The sequence below is a fragment of the Silurus aristotelis genome, assembly GCF_946808225.1.
Source record: "Silurus aristotelis genome assembly, chromosome: 6".
Lineage (NCBI taxonomy): Eukaryota > Metazoa > Chordata > Actinopteri > Siluriformes > Siluridae > Silurus > Silurus aristotelis.
The window spans coordinates 29,080,848-29,101,261 of record NC_139579.1 but is presented as its reverse complement, the minus strand read 5'-3'; the positions used below and the strand labels follow the sequence as shown (position 1 = coordinate 29,101,261).

Here is a 20,414-nt window from a genome sequence, read left to right as displayed (position 1 = left end):
ATACAAAAATAAAGCTACAAATATTGAATGAGTACAATAATAAATGGAATTATAAAATTATATCTTTTAATTGTCATGTTTCTTGTTCTCCAAGAAATTAGGTAAAGAAATCTATTAAAAATTTAAAATAACAACCCAAATTTCAAAACAGTTGGGACACTGTGTATAATGTACATAAAAACAGAATGCAATGATTTGCAAATCTCATAAACCCATATTTTATTCACAGAACATAGAATACAGTACATATCAAAAGTTTAAATTGAGACAATTCTTAATTTTAAGAATAAAAAATGGTAATTTTGAAATTGATGGCAGCAACATGTCTAACAAAGTTGGAAAAGGCCCATATGTACCATGGTGTAGCATTATGTCTTCTTTTAACAACAATCTGTATGTCAATGTCAATAGTTGCTGGAGAGTCACATGTAAATAAATTTTGACTTGTTTTTCACATATTTCCCATAAACTGGACGTTCAACAAAAAATGTCCCATTTCTAGTTTTTAATGTATAAAATCCTCATGAAATACTATCATATACAGTAATCCCCCGCTTTACAGCAGTTCGAATTTCGTGCCCATGGTTTATCACGAAATTGCATTTGCCACGTAACTAATTAGTTTAGCTGATTTTTTCCGGTACTCATTACTGTAATTCTACGAAAATTCCACAAAATTTCCACAAAATTCATCTCGCTATATTCATGCAAATGTTTTCTGTGTGTGTTTAAAGTGTGTGGGAGGATGATTTACGGCTTAAACAATAAAAAGAATTGCGTTTTTGGGGTTGCGTCCGTTTATCAAATCTTTTCGTTAATCGCAGGCGGTTTTGGAACGTAACCACCATGATAAACGGGGGATTACTCTATTTATAAGGTAAAGCAATTTAGGTGGCGCATTGCCTAGTTTAGTAGTTTCTACATCTTCTACATTCATAAATCCACAACTGTAAGTAAGCACTTTTTTTTACCATACATATATACCTTACAATACCAGATCATGTCAGTAAATACAGCTTTGGAATAAAAATTCTGGTTTTACTATTTATAATTATGTCTTCGAGTAAAATTAACATTTTAGGTTTTTTCTTCCTTATACTTCTAACAACATTTCCCCTACATCCCAAATAAACATATTATCATTTACAGCATTTATTTGTGGAAAATGACAAATGGTCAAAATAAAAAGTTGTGTTTTCAGGCCTCAAATAATGCAAAGCAATGAGTTTATATTCTTTTATAAACAACACAATATTAAAGTTTTACCTAAGGAAGACTTCAGAATGAATATATAGTGGAATAGCCCTGATTTTGATTCACAGCTTTCATGCTTCTTTGCACGCTCTCTACCAATCTTTCTTAACGCTGCTGGATGACTTTATGCCACACCTAATGCAGACATTCAAGCAGCTCAGCTTGTTCGATGGCTTGTGACCATTCATTTTTCTCTTGATCACATTTTAGAGGTTTTCAGTGTGGTTCAGTTCTGGGGATTGGGCTAGCCATGACCAAGCAGAAGGAAGCAAGTTTTGTTTTATTCTCAGAACACGAATGTGGGATTATCTGGTGTTCCGAAATCTATTCAGATCCAGAGATGTTGCTGATAGTAAATATTTTATTTAAAGCATCAACCAGTTTTGTATTTACTACATCACTGTGATAAATGCACAACTGTCAGTAAACATTGTTTTCAGCAGTGCGGGCAGTCAGGGCCAGCAAAGCCTTCTCTGCTGACCTAAACACTATCAGAAGCACTGACCTACATTTACAACCTAAATTCTAATATTTGTTCCATGAAATTGTATAAATTTATTCCCAACAGTTTATTCTCTTCATTTCGTAGCATTTCTCTTGGCTGCACTGCTTCCAGTTCGTGTATGTGTATGTTAGAATTTTTGTCCATTCAGATTACAGCCTCTCTGTGCTGCCATGTCAATCTAATCTGCCCAGGGCCTGCAAAGTTAAGTCAGTCCTGGAAAAGGATTGTTCACCACTTCCAGACCAGTAAATATCAGCGGTACCACTGGATTACAGCCTCTGAGGAGCGGTGCAAACTATGAGTCTGCATCTCTGGTTAATAGGTTGTATTTTATTTACATTTTTATGTTTTTGTTATGTTATTAGACAAATATTGATTCTAATCTGTTACAGATGTTGTAGGTGCACAGTTGCGGTTGTAGTGTAGAGGTTTGGAGTTAACTGGGTTTCTTGCTTTAGTAAAATGGTATTCACCCTTCATATGTGAATTGCCTCTCTCTCTGTAAAACGCATTGTTATATTGCGTTTTTTTACTGTGTTGGTTTCTATAATTGCGATGTGATGGTGGTATTAAGAGGTGAATTAAGTCGGTTAAGTCCTCACTGAAGGCCCAGGTACCAAACATGTCAGTAAATATTTATTCTGATGAGTGTCACGAGCAAAACAAAGTTTGTGGGAAATAAATAGACAATTAGCTACAATTATTAAATGAATACAATGATAAATAGAATTTAAAAATCATATTTTTTAAATTGTAATGTTACTTGTTGAAAGTAGGTTAAATAAAAGGAAATAAATAAATATAATAGTAATAGAAGGTAATTATTTTCAGAAATGTGTGTAGCGAATTTATTGGCACCCCACATTAATATTTAATTAGGGACACTACAAAATGATTAAATATAAACATTTAATTAGTAATTAGTACAATACATAAAATGCAGTTGTGCAATATTTAGTGCAAAACAACACAAGACAGTGAGATGGTAAATATATTGACAGTGCAGCACCCACCAGTACAGTAGATGTGTAATAGTGCAAATAAATTTCAACTGGAACACTGGATGTTTAGCAGTTTTTTTTTACTGTAACACTCCTAGCAAAGTTTCCCAAAGATTCTGTAAAACTCTTTATATGTGCTCTGATAGATAAAGCCATTGTTGAATGTCCAGTTATGTTTTGAATACAGTGACCACAATATTGATATAATTATTACACTGCATTAGAAAACACAGAAATCGAAAATATGGACCTAGAAATAGTGCAGTTGACACTAAAAGGTCATTTCACATGGTTTGTGAATCACATCCTGAAATTAATAGTAAACCATCTTAGCTTTTACAGCGGGGAAAATAAGTATTTGACACATCAGCATTTTTAGCAGTAAGGGGATTTCTAAGTGGGCTATTGACACAAAAGTTCCACCAGATGTAGCCATCAAGTCAAATATTGAATTCATACAAAGAAATCAGAACATTTAAGTATATAAGTTGAGTCATAATAAATAAAGTGAAATGACAGGGAACAAGTATTGAACACATGAAGATAACAAGGTGCAAAATGGTGTAGAAAGCCAGGAGATCACCTAAAATTTGTCAGTATTGAGAGAGAAACCCTGCCCTCTATCAGTACCAATTGATATCAGCTGCTTTAGTCCTAATTGATGGCCCCTAAAGGCTTCTCATTACCCAGGAGTCACACAGGAAAGACTTCATGATGGGTAAAAGCAAAGAACTCTCTCAAGATCGTCGTAATCTTATCGTTGAAAAGCATTTTGATGGGAATGGTTATAGGCGCATTTCCAGAATGCTGAATGTTCCTGTGAGCACTGTGGGGGCCATTATCCAGAAATAGAAAGAGCATCAGTTCACCATAAACCGGCCACGATCAGGTGCTCCACGTAAGATCCCTGTCCGAGGAGTCCAAAGAATAATCAGGAGAGGTCGCCAAGAGCCAAGAACCACTCGGGCAGAACTTCAGGAAGACCTTGCATCAGCAGGTACTGTTGTTTCAAAGAAAACTATAAGCAATGCACTAAACCGCCATGGCATCCATGCACGCTCACCACGCAAGACTCCATTGCTGAACAAAAAGCTATGTTACATAGCTATGTAAAAGCTATGTAAGCTTTGGAGAAGCCTGTGGATTATTGGGAGACTATAGTATGGTCAGATGAAAGCAAAATTGAACTTTTTGGCAGTCATTCTACACACCATGTTTGGAGAAGAAATGGCACTGCCCACCACACCAAGAACACCATACCAACAGTTAAGTTTGGGGGTGGAAGCATCATAGTTTGGGGCTGCTTTTCAGCAAGGGGTACTGGCAGACTTCATATTATTGAAGACAGGATGAATAGATAAATGTACCGGGACATTCTGGATAAAAATCTGCTGCCATCTACCAGAAAGCTGAAAATGAAAAGAGAGTGGACAGTTCAGCAAGACAATGATCCCAAACACAAGGCCAAGGAAACAATGAAGTGGTTTCAAAGAAAGAAAATCAAGTTGCTTGAATGGCCCAGTCAATCACCTGACCTAAATCCCATAGAAAATCTATGGAGAGAACTGAAGATTAAAGTTCATAAAAGAGGCCCAAGGAACCTTCAAGATTTAAAGACCATTTGTGTGGAAGAATGGGCCAGAATCACTCCTGAGCAATGCAGACGACTGGTCTCTCCATACAAGAGGCGTCTAGAAGCTGTAATCACCAACAAAGGCTTTTCTACAAAGTATTAAATAAAGTGTGTTCAATACTTATTCCCTGTGTCGTTTCACTTTATTTATTATGACTTAACTTGTATACTTAAATGTTCTGATTTCTTTCTATTCAATATTTGGCTTCATGGCTACATCTGGTGGAATTTTATATTTTATATATATATATATATATATATATATATATATATATATATATATATATATATATATATATATATATATATATATATATATATACAATACAGACCAAAAGTTTGGACACACCTTCTCATTCAAAGAGTTTTCTTTATTTTCATGACTATGAAAATTGTAGATTCACACTAAAGGCATCAAAACTATGAATTAACACATGTGGAATTATATATGGAATTATATACATAACAAAAAAGTGTGAAGTGTGACTGATCAACTTTGTTCCCCTGTAGTTACTGCAGGTCTGCACATCTCCCTTATTCTTTAAGATCGGTACCAGCACACTCCTTCTCCATTCCTCAGGCATCCTCTCACCTTCCAAAATCTTGTTGAACAACCTGATTAAAAACTCCACTGCCATCTCTTCTTAACATCTCCATGTTTCTACTGGTATGTCATCTGGTCCTACCACTTTTCACTCTTCATCCTTTTAATCGCTGCTCTCACTTTCTGCTTCACCATCCCCACATCATCCAACCTTCTCTCTCATTTTCCTCGGCTAGTTGTTTTTTACCTTTAAATGTACACGGTTTAAACTGGCGAATAATGAGTGTCATCCCAACAACACTGTCTTTATATCATGCTATTTTACCCATATGAGGCATAGTAGTGTGTTAATGGAAACTTAGAGGGCTTTGACAAGATTTTCCAAAACGTCAAATTTTCATAACAGAAAGAAATTTCCACTGTTTCTGCCTTCCCAGAAGTGTAAAATGTGAAATACTGCAACATATGTTTACTTTATATTCTGTTTGTATTTTATAATTCCATTTGAGTTTGATGAGACACTCCACTTTAATATTACAGTGAAATAACTAAACATACAAAACACACAGACACACACACACACACACACACACACACACACACACACACACACACACACACACACACACACACATGCTTTCTAAACATCATATTCCACATTTAGTTTCCTCCACTCTTCTGGGAAGATGTTCCACAAGATTTTGTGGTGTGCATGTGGAGATTTTTGTTCATTCAGCTACAAGGCTGTGAATAAAATCAGGTACTGATGTAGGTGAGGTGAGGAGACCGGTGGTGCAGTTAGTGTTCACATTCATGCCAAAGGTGGTCAAATAGGATTAAGGCCAGAGCTCTATAGCAGGCTGCTCGAGATCTTCCACTCCAACTCATGTAAAGCATCTTAATGAAGCTAGCTTTGTGCACAGGGGTATTTAAAGGTTAATAACTTTTCCAAAATAGACCCAATGTTAAAAGTAAAATGAATTCAGGAATAAACCTGCGACTCATTTTCATACGATGCTAAAACGCATGTAAGTTTCTGGTTTCAAAATCACACCTTACACTAAATTATACACAGTTATGGAACATAATTATTTATAATCACACAGTGACGAGGGTGCAGTCACTTCCTCATTTTATCTACCAATTATTTTTAACTACCACTTTATCTCATCTAATATATTTGTATCTTATTTTATATTTATAGTACCTTCAATATAATGCTCAATTTTTGAAGCAGCTGTTGAGGTTTATATTTTACTGCAAGTTGTATTCTGTATAAAACTGTTTGTGACAGGGATACATTTTTATAAACTTATTCATATACAAGGTGGTATCAAAAAGTATTGAGACTAGGTTTGTTTACAAGAATCTATTTTATTTATCTACATTTTCACACTATCCCTTTCAAAATAGTCCCCTGGCACAGCAATACAGTGCTCCCAGCGTTCCTGCCACTTCTGGAATGTGTGAAAAGCATCTTCTTCCGAAAGCATCTTTTGTGATTTGTGCTGGATCTCCACAAGGGTGTCAAAACTACAATCTTTGAGCTGGATCTTCATCTTCAGGATGAGGGTGAAGACTTCGGGAGCCAGATCTCGCGAGTAGGGTGGGTGAGATCAGCAGAGCTGTGACAGGGTGGTCAGAATACTGTAGCAGACGTGGTATCACATGTGGTCAGAATAGCACCAGTTGCTTGGCTCCCGATGAACACAGGACAATGTCTTTTGGCACACTGACTTATAAAGGTTGGTGCTTTCTGTGACTGTGCATGCAGCCTTGTGCTGCCCTCTGTTGGCGGGTTACAAAACTAGTCTCAGAACTTTTTTATGCCGCCTCGTATTTGTATATTTCTGTAACCCTGCTTTGTGAGTATGTTTACTAAATTAAAATAAAAGCCCAAAATCTAGGGTTTACTAGCAGAGCATTGCCCAGACCATCACACATCAACTTGGAAGAAGACAACAGTCATAAATGTTTGAAATAAATCGATAAAAAAAATATATTAATAATCAAAATGTACACATTTCTTTTTCCTTTGCAAATGGTAGTAATGAGAATTAAAATGAATTTTTAAAATGACTTATTCAGCTTTCTTTTGTTTATAAATAGATATTTATGGTGTGGTTTTTGTTTGCTTTTAGCTTTTTGTTGTTCACCTTACAGTAAATGTCTATTGGTCAACTGATTTCAGGAGGTGATTTGAACTTTAGATACCCAGCCAATTTGCAGTGTGTTTTCTGCTTTTTTGCTTGATGGAAAACTCTCAGCTGTCTCAGTGTGGACAGAAGGCCAAAACGGGGGAGAAAAAGCCATGCATTTTTTAAATGAAAACTTATTAGTGTGGACATGGCCTCAGTGTTTAAGTCTAGGTTGAGAACACTCGGTTTAGTCTAGCCCAGGTTTTCATTAGGTGAAGGAACACATCATACAGGATTATTATTAGAGTGTTTCGTTGAACTGGGATGTTTGGATGCAGTCATTCCTCCACTCAAGTTTGTTGATGGTGGTGTTGCTGGCCATCTTATATCCCAGAGATCCCTTATGTCTGTGCTACATTCTGGCTTTGCCTTTTTATGCAGTCATGGCTAGCCTTACCTTTTACCTTGTTCATACTGTACAGTGTCCTTTAATACTGTGTAAAAATAAGGATACCTAACACTGCATGTTTTCTCGCTTTAACATTTTTCATAAATCTATTCACTTCTGTCCAACTGCTTAGGGACAGTGTTCATTGTTAAAAGCATTATATAAATAAAACCGAATTAAATGAAACAATGTGAAAATAAACTGAAGGGGTCTGAATCGACTGGTCACACTATATCTCAGGGAATAAAGTAGGTATACAGCAATTAACAGACATCAATTCTTCTCAGTTCTGGCACCGAGGTGGTGGAATGAACTTGCTTAGATGACCTACACCTCTTCCTGAAACACTTGAACTGGAATTCCTCGCAACAGAGTTTTAGGCTGATTGGTTCAATAGGTTGCATATTTAGGATATCGTGTTGATTTATTCATTGATGGAGACTTCAAAGTACTTTTGTACGCTGCTCTGGATGAGGGGGGGTCTGCTAAATGCCACAAATGTAAATGAATACTCTTAGGATGTGCTGTAAATAGTACACATGTAAAAGTACAGATACTCATGTTTTAAAAGACTTTTTTCTTTCTTTCTTTCTTTTTTTTTTTTAAAGTGTAAAAGTAGTTTAGGAGAGTAAAGCATCCCAAAAGACGGGGGATTTTGTACAACCTGGCAACGTATAGTACAGCTGATGCATTGTTGATTGTCTGCTGCACAAAACTTTGTAAACTCTGGGACTACTTGTAATAAAATACTGAACTAAGACATCAAGCTACAATGAACATTGTTTGCAATTGTAACTGCTTTGTCCTTGAACACATTTCACGACCGCACACACTCGTCCTTTAAACAGCTTTATTTTTGAAAACACATTTTGATTGAGCACAAATCCAGCAAAAACACCCAGGAACATAAACTATAGATCAAAATAATGATCGCTGAATCCGAACACACAAACACTTTCCTGATTTTAATGCAAAGTGTGATTTTGTTCCCCTTCTCGTGTTCAACATACTCTACTTTCTGCTGTTTTTTAACAGTCCGGCGTTACAAAAGGTTTAAAGGGAAGGTTAGCTTGCGTCCATATTAGCTAACTGAAGTGCAGTTAAATAGAGCTCGAAAAAAAAGTGCTGAATCATTACCTTGAGAATTATAATCTATATCTATACTCTATGACGCATGAGCTAGCATTTAATAGCACAGTGTACTAAAATGTATCTATAGAACCAAGATATGGCGAGTGCTAACCACTGCACATGATCTAAAGTGCTAATCGCAAAGTGTGCTGCGAAGCGCAATTATGTTTAATGCAACTTTATAGAATTGCATACAGTAGGCACAAAAACAGGAAAATTTTTTGCTTTTAAGGAATGTGTGTAAAAAACAAACGAATTTTTTTTACAGTACAATGTGTGCGCTATGTAGCTTTGAGGCACAACAGTACATGAATATAAAGAGATCTTTATGAAAGCGGAGTGATAAGGCACGAAAAGCTGGTTGGTCTTGAATGTTACACACAGTATTATAGAAGTATATTTGATTCTATCGACAGCACAGTCGGTCAATCAGAACCTCGTGACCAAACAGAACCTACAGTAGTAATGAATGAAAGCGCAGAATATGGATCAAATCAGTGGCCAATCCGGCGTGTAAACCCTGCCTCAGTCTCGAGGCACATTGGGTGGCGGGATCTTCTGATCTGTTGGCTCCACACCCCAGATCTCGCGTGCGTACTCGGAGATGGTGCGATCGCTGGAGAACTTTCCAGAGCTGGCGATGTTTCTGATCACCATCTTGGTCCATTCTTTAGGGTTCTGAAAACCAGAAAATGGAAAGGAGCAGGATCATAACGTAGCCAATACTTCAAGAATATGTACAATGATCATAGGTTCCTTTCTGCATTTCTTTGACAGGTTTAACAAGTGGTAGCTTTTAACTTGCAAAATGGCTGCGGACAAAACATTCGCTCGAATGAACCAATCACAGACTTTTAAATTACTAATAGCCAATCACGACACATTATTCATAATCAGTGGCTAATAAAAAGCCATTCTTTTATCGTCAGCTGTCAATTACAAACCATGTGTATTATCAGCAGCCAATACTAAATAGTTATGTGATCAGTGAATCAAACCTTTTTTAAATAATCAGTAACCAATCACAAACCATTTTTTATCATCAGTAGCCAATCACATAACATTTGTATTATCAGTAGCCGATCCAGAGCTATTATTTGTGATAAAAAAAAAAGTTGTATTATTCGCTACTAATTATCAGTAGCCAATCACAAACCATTTTTTTATTATCAATAGCCAATCATAGATCATTTTTACAAGATCATTTGACAGCATAAACTTTACAGAAATGTGGTACCTACAACTTTCCAGTGTGCACACATTTATCCACTCACCTTGTAGAGGTCATTGACTTTCTCCTGGCAGTGGATATAAGCCTCATAATCTGCAAATACCTTAAAACTGAAACAATAAACACACATTAAAACAAATGTACCTTACACAGTTCTGAAGAAAGGGGAAAAAAAGCTAAATATTAAAAAAATAAAACCTTTGTATGGGCTGTCAATCGATTAAAATATTGTATCGCGATCAAGTGCATAATTGTCATTAGTTACCCAGTGATTATTCGCAACTTAATCACATTTTATTTGTTCTAAATGTACCTTCAAATAAAACTAAAGTTTTTAATACTCTAACATGCAATACTTTACAGATGCTTTATGCAAATGTATGTTTATTATTAGTGAAACTGTACTCAACATACGGCATGAAGACAAAATGTTCTTGTAAATGTTTGAAAGTAATTGTGGTGATGATTACGTAAAGGACACCAAAAGGAACCGTTGCAATGTTTCCACACGGAAGGTTTTAATTGCCGGAAGTGTGCATCACGGCGGTTTTTGGTGCTTGATTTAAGACGTGCCGCCAGGGATGCACAGTATACCATTACTGGTAAAATACCGGTATGTGTTTAATTTGAAATGGCACAATATCATAATTTCGCTGAATTCGGTATTTCATATGTTGCAGTTCCAAAATTCACCTGTAGGCAGCAGTGCTTCCCAAATTGCTATGAAACCGTTAAAAGACTGAAAAGATGTGCACATGCATTAATTGTGTTACTTTAGTTGCATTTTTTTTCTTCAAAGTCAAAATGTAACCTGTTCCCTGTAGGTATTTTGTTACAGTTTCGTACAAGGTACTAAAGCTATACATATTTTCAGTTCACTTATCTTTCGAGGCTGGTTATTTGTCACTTATATTATTGATACCAAGGTATTACATTCTGTTATCGTACTGAAGCCAAAATGTTGGTATCGAGCCGTCCCTACTTCATGAATCAGTAAAACAAATGTTTGGATATAAAACATTTTTAATAAACTATATATAAACTTTATATCATTATACACTAAAACACCTCCTCATGAGTTCTTCAGATATGCAGAGTTAATATTTCTAAAAAATTTTATTTTAATTTAAAATGGGAGCACACTCACTCACTCACACACACACACTCACCGGTCATGGTTCATCAACATGTTGACGATATCCATGAACAGCTCTGGCTCTTGGGGACTGAAGCGACCTGAGCTGATCTGATCCATCGCGAGACTGAGCTCTGGCAAGCGGTCATAGTACTCACGAGCGTTGTAGCTACAGACACAAAACAAAAGCCATATGTTTACACACAGCCATTGAGACCTATCCAGAAACCCAATGCAAATTAATACAAGAAATTTGTACATTAACAGTATTGTTCACTGAAGGTTATGTCATATACAGAAACATTCAGCAGACACTTGTCACTTCTACATAAGGACGAGTCATACTGCAAGGCGAGTTGACAAGCGCGTGCTTCCTCCTACTCTCATCTCACCCTTTGCGGTCCATGGCCTCCACGTCCTCCACTCTCATGCCGAAGATGAAGAGGTTCTCCTCTCCCGCTTCCTCGGCCATCTCCACGTTAGCGCCGTCCATAGTGCCGATGGTGAGAGCGCCGTTCAGCATGAACTTCATGTTCCCTGTTCCGGAAGCTTCTGTGCCGGCGGTGGAGATCTGCTCAGACAGGTCTGCTGCTGGGATCACTGCACAGGGACGCAAGCACACACACAGTGATTCATCATGTCATTTCATTTAGAATAAATAATAGATAATGTATATCATGTACATTAAGGCAGCACGAATGGTTTCTATTTGTCCATGTCCCACAACTTCAAACATGAATATTAAATAGATAAAACGTACACAATATAATGCAAAAAAATTCGCCAAATTACTGGAACGTAAAGGGAATAAAAACATCTCAGGACAAATAAGCATCTCCAGTCTACCTTTCTCAGCCAGTGAGACTCTGTAGTTCTCCAGGAAGATCACCTTTAGCCGATCCCCCACCAATGGGTCATTATTGACCACGTCTGCAACCGAGGTGATCAGCTTTATGATAGATTTAGCCATGTGGTATCCTGGTGCTGCCTGCAGGGGGCAGTATAGAAATAAGGGGTGGAACAAGTGAATTAAAAGTCACACTTTGATTAAATCAGTCTGCTCTTCTATTCAGTTTGAGGAAGTATGAAATGGCCCCCTCCAGTTTCTTTTTCAAAAATAGAGGGAAACCTCTATCAGATTTCTTAATAGGTTTACAAAATACACGACAAACAAACAATTTCCAAAATTTCAATCACATTTTTTTTTTTTTAAACAATCTAAACTGCGCATCACCTTTCCCCCGATCATGATAGTTCTGGGTACAAACTTCTTGTTCGGCTCTTTCCTGATCCCTGTGGCAGACAAACAAAATATGATGAAACATTTGAACATCAAACGTGGACTAATTTTCAGAGTCAAAATTTCTCACTGCTTTTTAAAATGAATTTAGCGATTTAACAAACGACATACAAATCGTTATGGTTTTGAATTTGAATATAATATTGCAGATATTACTACATGATTGTATTTGTTTAGCCAATTTTTTTAACTGAATAGTTTTATTTATAATAAGTGTTGCCATAGTAACCAGTAACTAATTAGTTTTTAGCCTCCAAATATTGTTGAGCATATTTTATTTACATGTTCATTGTGGACGCAATTGTGTGTTTGTGTATTTACGATTATAGTAGGTGATTATGTGCAGGCAGTTCAGCAGTTGCCGCTTGTACTCGTGGATCCTCTTCACGTGAATGTCAAAGATGGACTCTGGATTGATCTGGACCTTGTAGGTCTTCTCCAGGTATGCTGCTAACTTCTGCTTGTTTTCCTGTAAACACGCAAATTATAAAATTTTATTTAGTTTTCCCTTCCTGGGCAGCAGGGGTCTGATGGCTTACTTGCCGTTTCTCTAGGAGCTCTGTTACTGGGTCGAGTTGTTAGCCCAACACCCATCCTCCTTTTTTTTTTTTTTTACAGCTGCGCTTGGGACCATGGCAAAGTACTTCATCCCCATTCTCACAACTGAGCACCAATGGGGGTTTAAGGGCTTTGCTTAAGAGCCCAAGAGTGGCAGCCTAGTGTGACCAGGACTCAAACTCCACCAGAAAAAAACAAAAAAAAAAACTCTGCATCCAAAACCCAAAGCCTTAACCACTAGACTACCCCCCCCCCACACACACACACACACTTTTATAATACGTTACTATACAATAATATAATTACTTATTACAAGACGCAATTCGTTATTACAATTGTAAAACTATTACTGTTTTTTTAATCATTAACGTTTTGTTTCACTTTCTTCTGATGACTCAATTTATTACTATTTAGTTTTTCCATCCTTTAATAATAATTCCTTTCGGGTTGTGTTTGGTTTTCTCATTTTAGCTTCCGATATGTAATAAATGTTTATTTGATGAAGAAATATATCTGGAAAGATCAATATATTATATCTATCCAAAAAATAAAATCACTTGGGTGATAAATGTAGCAGTTTTGACGTTAATCATAGCTCATAAATAAATCTGAAATACATAGCTATTAAATTAAATACGTCTATAAAATACGTGCACTTCTGATCGACTCGTACTTCATGACGCTGCTTGGATGGATTTCTCATGGAAGACTGAAATCAGAAATTTGGTTTAAATTAAATTCGTCTCCGTCTTCCCTACTACAGTAGTAATTTAGCCAGTAGCGCTTCACTACTTTCGTACTCACTGATCCAGTGAACACTAATACATGTGACTATCGCCAACTAGTGGTCATTTATGATTCTGCAAAACTGATGGATTGACTGCGCTCAGGCTCGCGCACATCACTTTATTCAAGTTAGCAAAAAGCTACTCATATTGATCAATGTATTATTGATTATTAATTACTTGACCGACAAACACAAATAATTAAAGCCTTTCCCTCCGCATGCTTATGTGAAATGTACTGTATGTAGATCCACTGACCTGTTTGACTTTTGCCACGTCTCTGATGAACGCGTCGTTATTGACGAAGTCCAGCAGCTTCTTAAGCTGGGACAGGTCCTTCAGAAAATCCTCACCGATTTTCTACACACACACACACACACACACACACACACACACACACACACACACACACACACACACACACACACACACACACACACACACACACACACACACACACACACACACACACACACACACACACACACACACACATTTAACAGACATTTAACAGACATTTTATTATGTTAATCACAATGCAGGACCATGTGTTTGTGTGTGTGTGTGTGTGTGTGTGTGTGCCTTGTTATCCAGTAAATACGAAAGGACAGGCAGTTAAGATTGATTAATGAACAGACAGATGCCGAACAGACAGAGACCGGAAGACTGATTAATGGACGGACAGGAAAAGACACAAAGAGATGAATGAATAGTGAGACAGAGAGGAAGACTTTCTGATGAACAGATGGATTGATAGTAAAACAGATACATTAGGATTATTATTATTATTATTATACATTGCCTAAAACTTCATTTCATGCCAGGTCAAAGATCACAGTCTGTTAAAGGATTTTAAATATTATTTTATTTGTATTAATATAAATAAAAATATGACCTTGTGTGACATCATTTTTTAATTCTGGACAGCTTACAACTTGTTAAAATGGTCGATAACAGATTTTATAATGATATTCACCAAATAATTACATGATTCACCCAAAAAGCATAAAGACTTTTTTGAAAGCTGAAACAGCATTGAGGAGAGAAGAGGTGAATCATTATTATATTACAGGATCAGAGATTATTCATCGGGGTTGTTACTTACAGCAGTCATTAAAAACAATGTCAAAATGGACGCAGCCGGAATAATTTGATAAGATTGTTTTATAAAAGCGAAACACAGAGGAAAACAGAGCCTGGGCCTTTTTCGGAGGCAATGTAGAACCTTAAAAGCTAATCATTTCCATATTTTCTGGGCATGCTCACAAATACAACCTTACTGGCAAGAAATGGCAGCTGAAATTGGAAATATATTAGGGGTGGGGTTGTTTTTCACAGTGTGCCTAGGAAAATACCTAAAACAGTGCTAGATAGTAATAAATACTTTTAGCAAGCAGTCGTAAAGCCAGAAGACTTAAATGGTTCCAGGTCGGTCCTTCGACAAGAGAACAACGGTTGGAAGTTGTAATTATATGGAAAGACTTACATTTAATGAAGAAATGTATTAAGCTTTGGAGTAGATGGATTGTGTGCATGTACCACTTAGGAAAAAGTGTGATACTTAGTTTTAAAGAAATGTATGGAAATAGTTTTGTGTTGACTTTGTAATGCTCATGAAGAGCTTTTGTTCTTCGTTTTCCATAAAAATAAAAGGTGTAAAAAAAATTTATGGACAAAGTGTGTGAGTTTTACCTCCGCAATGACTTCGGCCAGGCCGGGGTTACAGAGCAGGAGCCAGCGGCGAGGGGTGATGCCGTTCGTCTTGTTCTGGAACTTCTCCGGCTCGATGTCACAGAAGTCCTTAAAACTTCACATTAATTGCTGAGTCAGTTACTGCTTTAGAAGGACAAACATGCTTTTTTATGATGTTTAACTCACACTGTGGTTTTGACGATATCAGAGTGGATGCGAGCGACTCCGTTGACAGCGTGAGATCCCACCACACACAAGTGAGCCATGTTTATCCTCTTGGGGTCACCCTCCTCGATTAGGGACATCCTGCGGAGGCGATCTGAGTCCCCGGGATACAGGGCCGATATCCTCTATCAGAGAGATTTAAACAAGTAATGTTTTTAAAAGAGAAAAGTACAGACGGTGTGTGTGTGTGTGTGTGTGTGTGTGTGTGTGTGCGCGCGCGTGTGCACACACAACAGTGATGTAAAGACTTAATTTATTTAATTCACCAATAAAATGTCACTGATGGTTGATTTCTGGAAAAATCCATACTGAAAGTTTTTCCAGGTTGCGTTATACAGTACGAGAGCGGCCTCTAGAGGTGAATCACTGATGCCACGTGCTGTTTATTTTAGCCATTTTGGATGTTACTGTTTATATCAACTTGGAGTTTTACTTTTCGCTTCAGTTTGAATTTATTCTAAAATGTCCCTCAATATTTAATATTATTATATTCATGTTTAACAAATTTTTGTATGATTTTTTTAATGGAAAAAGTAGTATTTTACATCGAGTGTTTTTTATCGAATCGGTTGATTTAAAGATTAATTCGGCAAGTACGATCCAACCGAGCTATCAGTGGACAGACAGATTGAGATTATGTTTCCAAAATATTCAGAAAGAGATGGAAAAAAAAGAAGCAATGTGCAGACAGAGAGAGAGAGGTAGAAAACAGGAAGAAATAAACAGATAGGCAGGTAGCAATAGGAAAGGACTAAACAGATGAGCACACAGAGTCAGATACATGGACAAATAGAAAATGGAGCGAGACAAACAGCAAGAAACAATGATAAAAGAACGAGATACGCAGTCCGATTGATTTGATGAACATACAGATGAAATAAAGACCACCAGACAGGAAGACAAACAGCACATTAAATGAATGAATAGTGAAACAGAGAAGAAGAAATAGATGGAAAGATAGGAAAATAAAAATTAATTGACATTTATCTGGGAAGCCAAAAAGACAGAAGGATGGATAAAGAGACAAAAAGAGCAACACAGTATGTAGGAAGCCATAAAGAAATAGAAAGACAAATAAAAAGACTAAAGGATGGACAGACAGGCCAAAAAACTGATATGTGGGAAGCCATATAGAGACAGCCAAACAAAATAAATGGATGGATAAAAAGACAAAGATGGACAGAGGCAAAAAAAGTGATACAGAATGTAGGAAGCTACATAGAGATAGGCAGACAAATTAATGGATGGACAGAGGCAGAAAGATAGACAATTCAAACCAATAGATTGAAAGGCAGTTGGTTGAATAGATAAAAAAAAAAATGGGTTAGAAAGAAAAAGATGTGCAGAAAGAAGATGAAACAATGACATTGTAACATACAAACACTAAAAAAAAAAAGTGAAGAAAGTGGATGTTTCACAAGCTACATGAGCAAACACTATGCACAACTTTAACCAAACGACTGTTGCTGAAGGTTGTGTTCAAGTCTGTGCGTGTTTTTATATATGCATGTATGTGTGGGTGTGTGCGCGCGCACTTACATTCAGGTGACGCTGGTTGATCTCATAGATGATCTGCAGGTGTCTGGGCAGAAGTTTCTCAAACATGTATACAGGCCAACGCTCCAGAGCTTCTGGGAGAACTGTATGGTTTGTGTATGCACAAGTCTTGGTGGTGATCTCCCATGACTATACACACACACACACACACACACACGTCAGAGATGCTGATCATACCAGTGTATGTCTCGATCAATCAAACATTTTTTCAGTGCTTCACAACTGCTCCTCACCTTGTCCCAGTTTAGTTTCTCCACATCCAGGAGGATCCTCATTAGCTCAGGAATGGCCAGAGCAGGGTGTGTGTCATTCAGCTGGATCGCCACCTTTGAAAAGAGACATTAACCCAATTGTTAACTGTGTGTGTGTGTGTGTGTGTGTGTGAGTGTAACAAAAACAAGATTACAGTTCGCAAAGGTGGGCATGGCATTGCACCCATTGAAAACCAACGTGAGTAGCTATGCATGGGCTTGGCTTTAGGACCACATATTAGACAAGGATGTGATGTGTCAAAGTAAACATGTGGACATTTTAATAAACTAGACTAAATCCAAAAAGACCTTACAGGTCATTATGCTTAAGTACTTTTTGGTAAAAAGGATTCAACCCTACTTATCCCACTCCTGCTACTGAAACTGTGCCTCATATGTTACTGTTTAACACAACACAAAGATGAGCAGATGTTCTGGTTTGAAGGTGGAGCTCATTTCTGGGCCAGAAAAATGCATAATGAAGCCTTAAATAATTTAATTCAGCTTCATTTGTAGAGTGCTTTTAACTATAGACATCATCCCAAAACCGTTTTACAAAAATAAAGAGGTTATGAAGTACACAACCCTAATTCCAAAAAAGTGAAATTTTATTCACACTACAACAAATACTTTAAGAAATTTTACCATTTTATGGCTGCAACACATCTAAAGAAAAAAAAAGGGCAAAATAGACGTTCGGAGGTATCGTGTTACTTTACCTTATCTGGAAAGTTCTCCATTGAAGTGCGCACGTGGACTCTGCTGCCGAACTTGGAAGATTTAAAGCGTCGGATGATGTCCTGTAGAGTGGCTGCTACCACAAAGTACTCCTGCTTGAGACGGAGCTCCTTACCTTCAAAAAACTTCACACACACAGACAAACCACATTATAAAAAAATGAATAAAAGAAGTGCGGTTCTTAAATATCTGTACTTTGATAAATAATGTAAAGAGCCTCATTTCGTGGTACTAAATCCTAGAACACTGAACATTTTGGTCTTTCTCTGCACAAAAAACACACTTGTTGCATGTCATTTACCCACAAACCCCTGCATCCTCACACACAAAAGAGGAGCTCTTACAGCTCAAATAACAAAATGTTTATTTATATATATATATATTTAAAAAAAAAAAAAAAAAAAAAAAAAAAAAAAAAAAAAAAGATGAAAAGACCGGCCCTACATTTGACTGTACGTAATCTGACTGTAAATGTTTTGTTCGGATGCTGAGCAATTCGGGACACACAAAACTTAACCAAATAATTAAACAAGATGTCTCATACATATACAGTTTCACACAAAAGTTAGTACACCCCTCAAATTTTAGCAACAATTTTAGTAAATCTTCAAGGGACAATACTATAGAAATGATATATTTTAGAGTAGTGAGTGTCCACTTTGTATAGCAGTACAGATTTTACAGTTCAGCATCGCTTTAGGAGGTTGCAGAAGCAGAAGGTCCGCTTGTCAGTGATCAGGCTATATGCCACACACTGCAACAAGTCGGTTTGCATGACCATCGTCCAGGAAGGAAGCTTTCTGCAGTTGGCTCATAACGAAGCCTACACACAGTTTGCTGAAGACGATCTGTCCAAGAGCATGAATTACTGGAACCATGTACTGAGGTCTAAGACAAAGATAATATTGTTTGGCTCAGATGGTGTCCAGAGCATGCGTGATGACACCCGGGTGAGGGGTTACCAAGAGCAGTTTTTTTATTATTTTTTTTATTGAGGGAAGCATGGATTCATGGATTGAGGGAAACATGTACTGTGACATTGTGAAGCAGAACATGTTGCCCTCTCTTCAGAAATAGCAGCTTCCCAACATGAAAATGACCCAAACACCCCCCTCAAGATGACAACTGCTTTGTTGAAGAAGCTGATCAAGTCAAGTAAAGTCAAAAAGCTTTTATATAGTCATTTGTTTCTCCACAACCCTGGTGCTACATAAAAACACACAACAAAGAGCTACACATAGAACACAAAGCTAAGGACTAAAGTAAGTGTCCTCACAACATAGTGTGCAACCTGGAGCAAACAGTGCAGACAAAAGAAAGTGTGGGGCAGATACACAACACATGGTGAAGATGAAGTGGCCAAGTACATCTGCAGACCCAAACCCTATTGAGCACCTGTGGGGCATCATCAAGTAGAAGGTAGAGAAATATTATTTGACTAACATACAGCAGCTCCGTAATGTCATCATGGAGGAGGATCCCAGCAGCAACCTGTGCAGCTCTGGTGAATTCCATACCCAGGAGGATTAATGCAGTGCGGGATAACAATGGTGCTCACACAAAATACACTTTGGACACAGTTTTGACATGTTCACTTAGGGTGTATTTATTTTTGTTGCCAGCTATTTTGACAGTAATGGCTGTATGTAGAGTTATTTTCCGAAAACAGTAAAACTGTACTACTATCCAAGCTGCACATTGACTCCTAAAATATATCCAAGTTTCATTTCTATAGTTTTGTCCCTTGAAAAGATTTACTGAAATGGTTGCTGAAATGTGTGGGGTGCACTTACTTTTGTGAGATAGAAACATTTATATAGAGTATATCAACAGTAAACAATGTGTAAAGCATGGGAAGCAGGAGTGTAATGAGTAATTAATGCTGAGTGTGAGATCTGCAGGAATCTCCACTCTGACTGGAGGAGTGCGAGCGCATTGTAAACCAACGCCCTTATAAGGCCATTTCTACACAACCTGACAGCTAGCGCATGCAAATATGCACACACGCACGTGCACACACGCACATACACACGGAAACACTCTCACTCTCGTACTCACACACATGCACGCACATGCTCACAAACACTTTCGCTTGCACTCTCACAATCATGTTTTTTTTTTCTTTTTCTCAACGGTGCATCAGTCACTCTCCAGAAAACTTACATTGTCGTTGGGATAAAGCACTCGGGAGATGTTCTCCGCCAGGTTCCGGTCCAAAACAGCCTGGATGTAATCTCCAACATTAACTACAGGAGCATACAGTAATAAAAAAATAAATAAAAAAAAAT

The 20,414-nt window shown here is 37.3% G+C and overlaps 1 protein-coding gene and 1 long non-coding RNA gene across 2 annotated transcripts in view; one reads left to right on the top strand and one right to left on the bottom strand.

Moving 5' to 3' along the window:
• Positions 1–3,584: 3,584 nt before the first annotated feature.
• LOC310727968 lies at positions 3,585–3,851 on the top strand. The gene is made up of 2 exons (XR_014534142.1): positions 3,585–3,649; positions 3,710–3,851. It is a non-coding gene; the product is annotated as an uncharacterized lncRNA (long non-coding RNA).
• Positions 3,852–8,359: 4,508 nt separating this feature from the next.
• pygb (phosphorylase, glycogen; brain) overlaps positions 8,360–20,414 on the bottom strand; it is a 28,334-nt gene continuing 16,279 nt past the window's right edge. Inside the window, exons 7-20 of the mRNA XM_083545424.1 lie at positions 20,290–20,372; positions 18,108–18,251; positions 17,371–17,463; positions 17,120–17,266; positions 15,542–15,705; positions 15,356–15,470; positions 13,922–14,023; positions 12,642–12,789; positions 12,255–12,313; positions 11,867–12,008; positions 11,413–11,620; positions 11,055–11,189; positions 9,929–9,995; positions 8,360–9,332 (exon numbers count right to left, since the gene is read on the bottom strand). Coding sequence (XP_083401550.1) covers positions 9,180–9,332; positions 9,929–9,995; positions 11,055–11,189; positions 11,413–11,620; positions 11,867–12,008; positions 12,255–12,313; positions 12,642–12,789; positions 13,922–14,023; positions 15,356–15,470; positions 15,542–15,705; positions 17,120–17,266; positions 17,371–17,463; positions 18,108–18,251; positions 20,290–20,372 — 1,760 coding nt within the window. The 3' untranslated portion in view covers positions 8,360–9,179. The remainder of the gene's footprint in view (positions 9,333–9,928; positions 9,996–11,054; positions 11,190–11,412; positions 11,621–11,866; positions 12,009–12,254; positions 12,314–12,641; positions 12,790–13,921; positions 14,024–15,355; positions 15,471–15,541; positions 15,706–17,119; positions 17,267–17,370; positions 17,464–18,107; positions 18,252–20,289; positions 20,373–20,414) is intronic.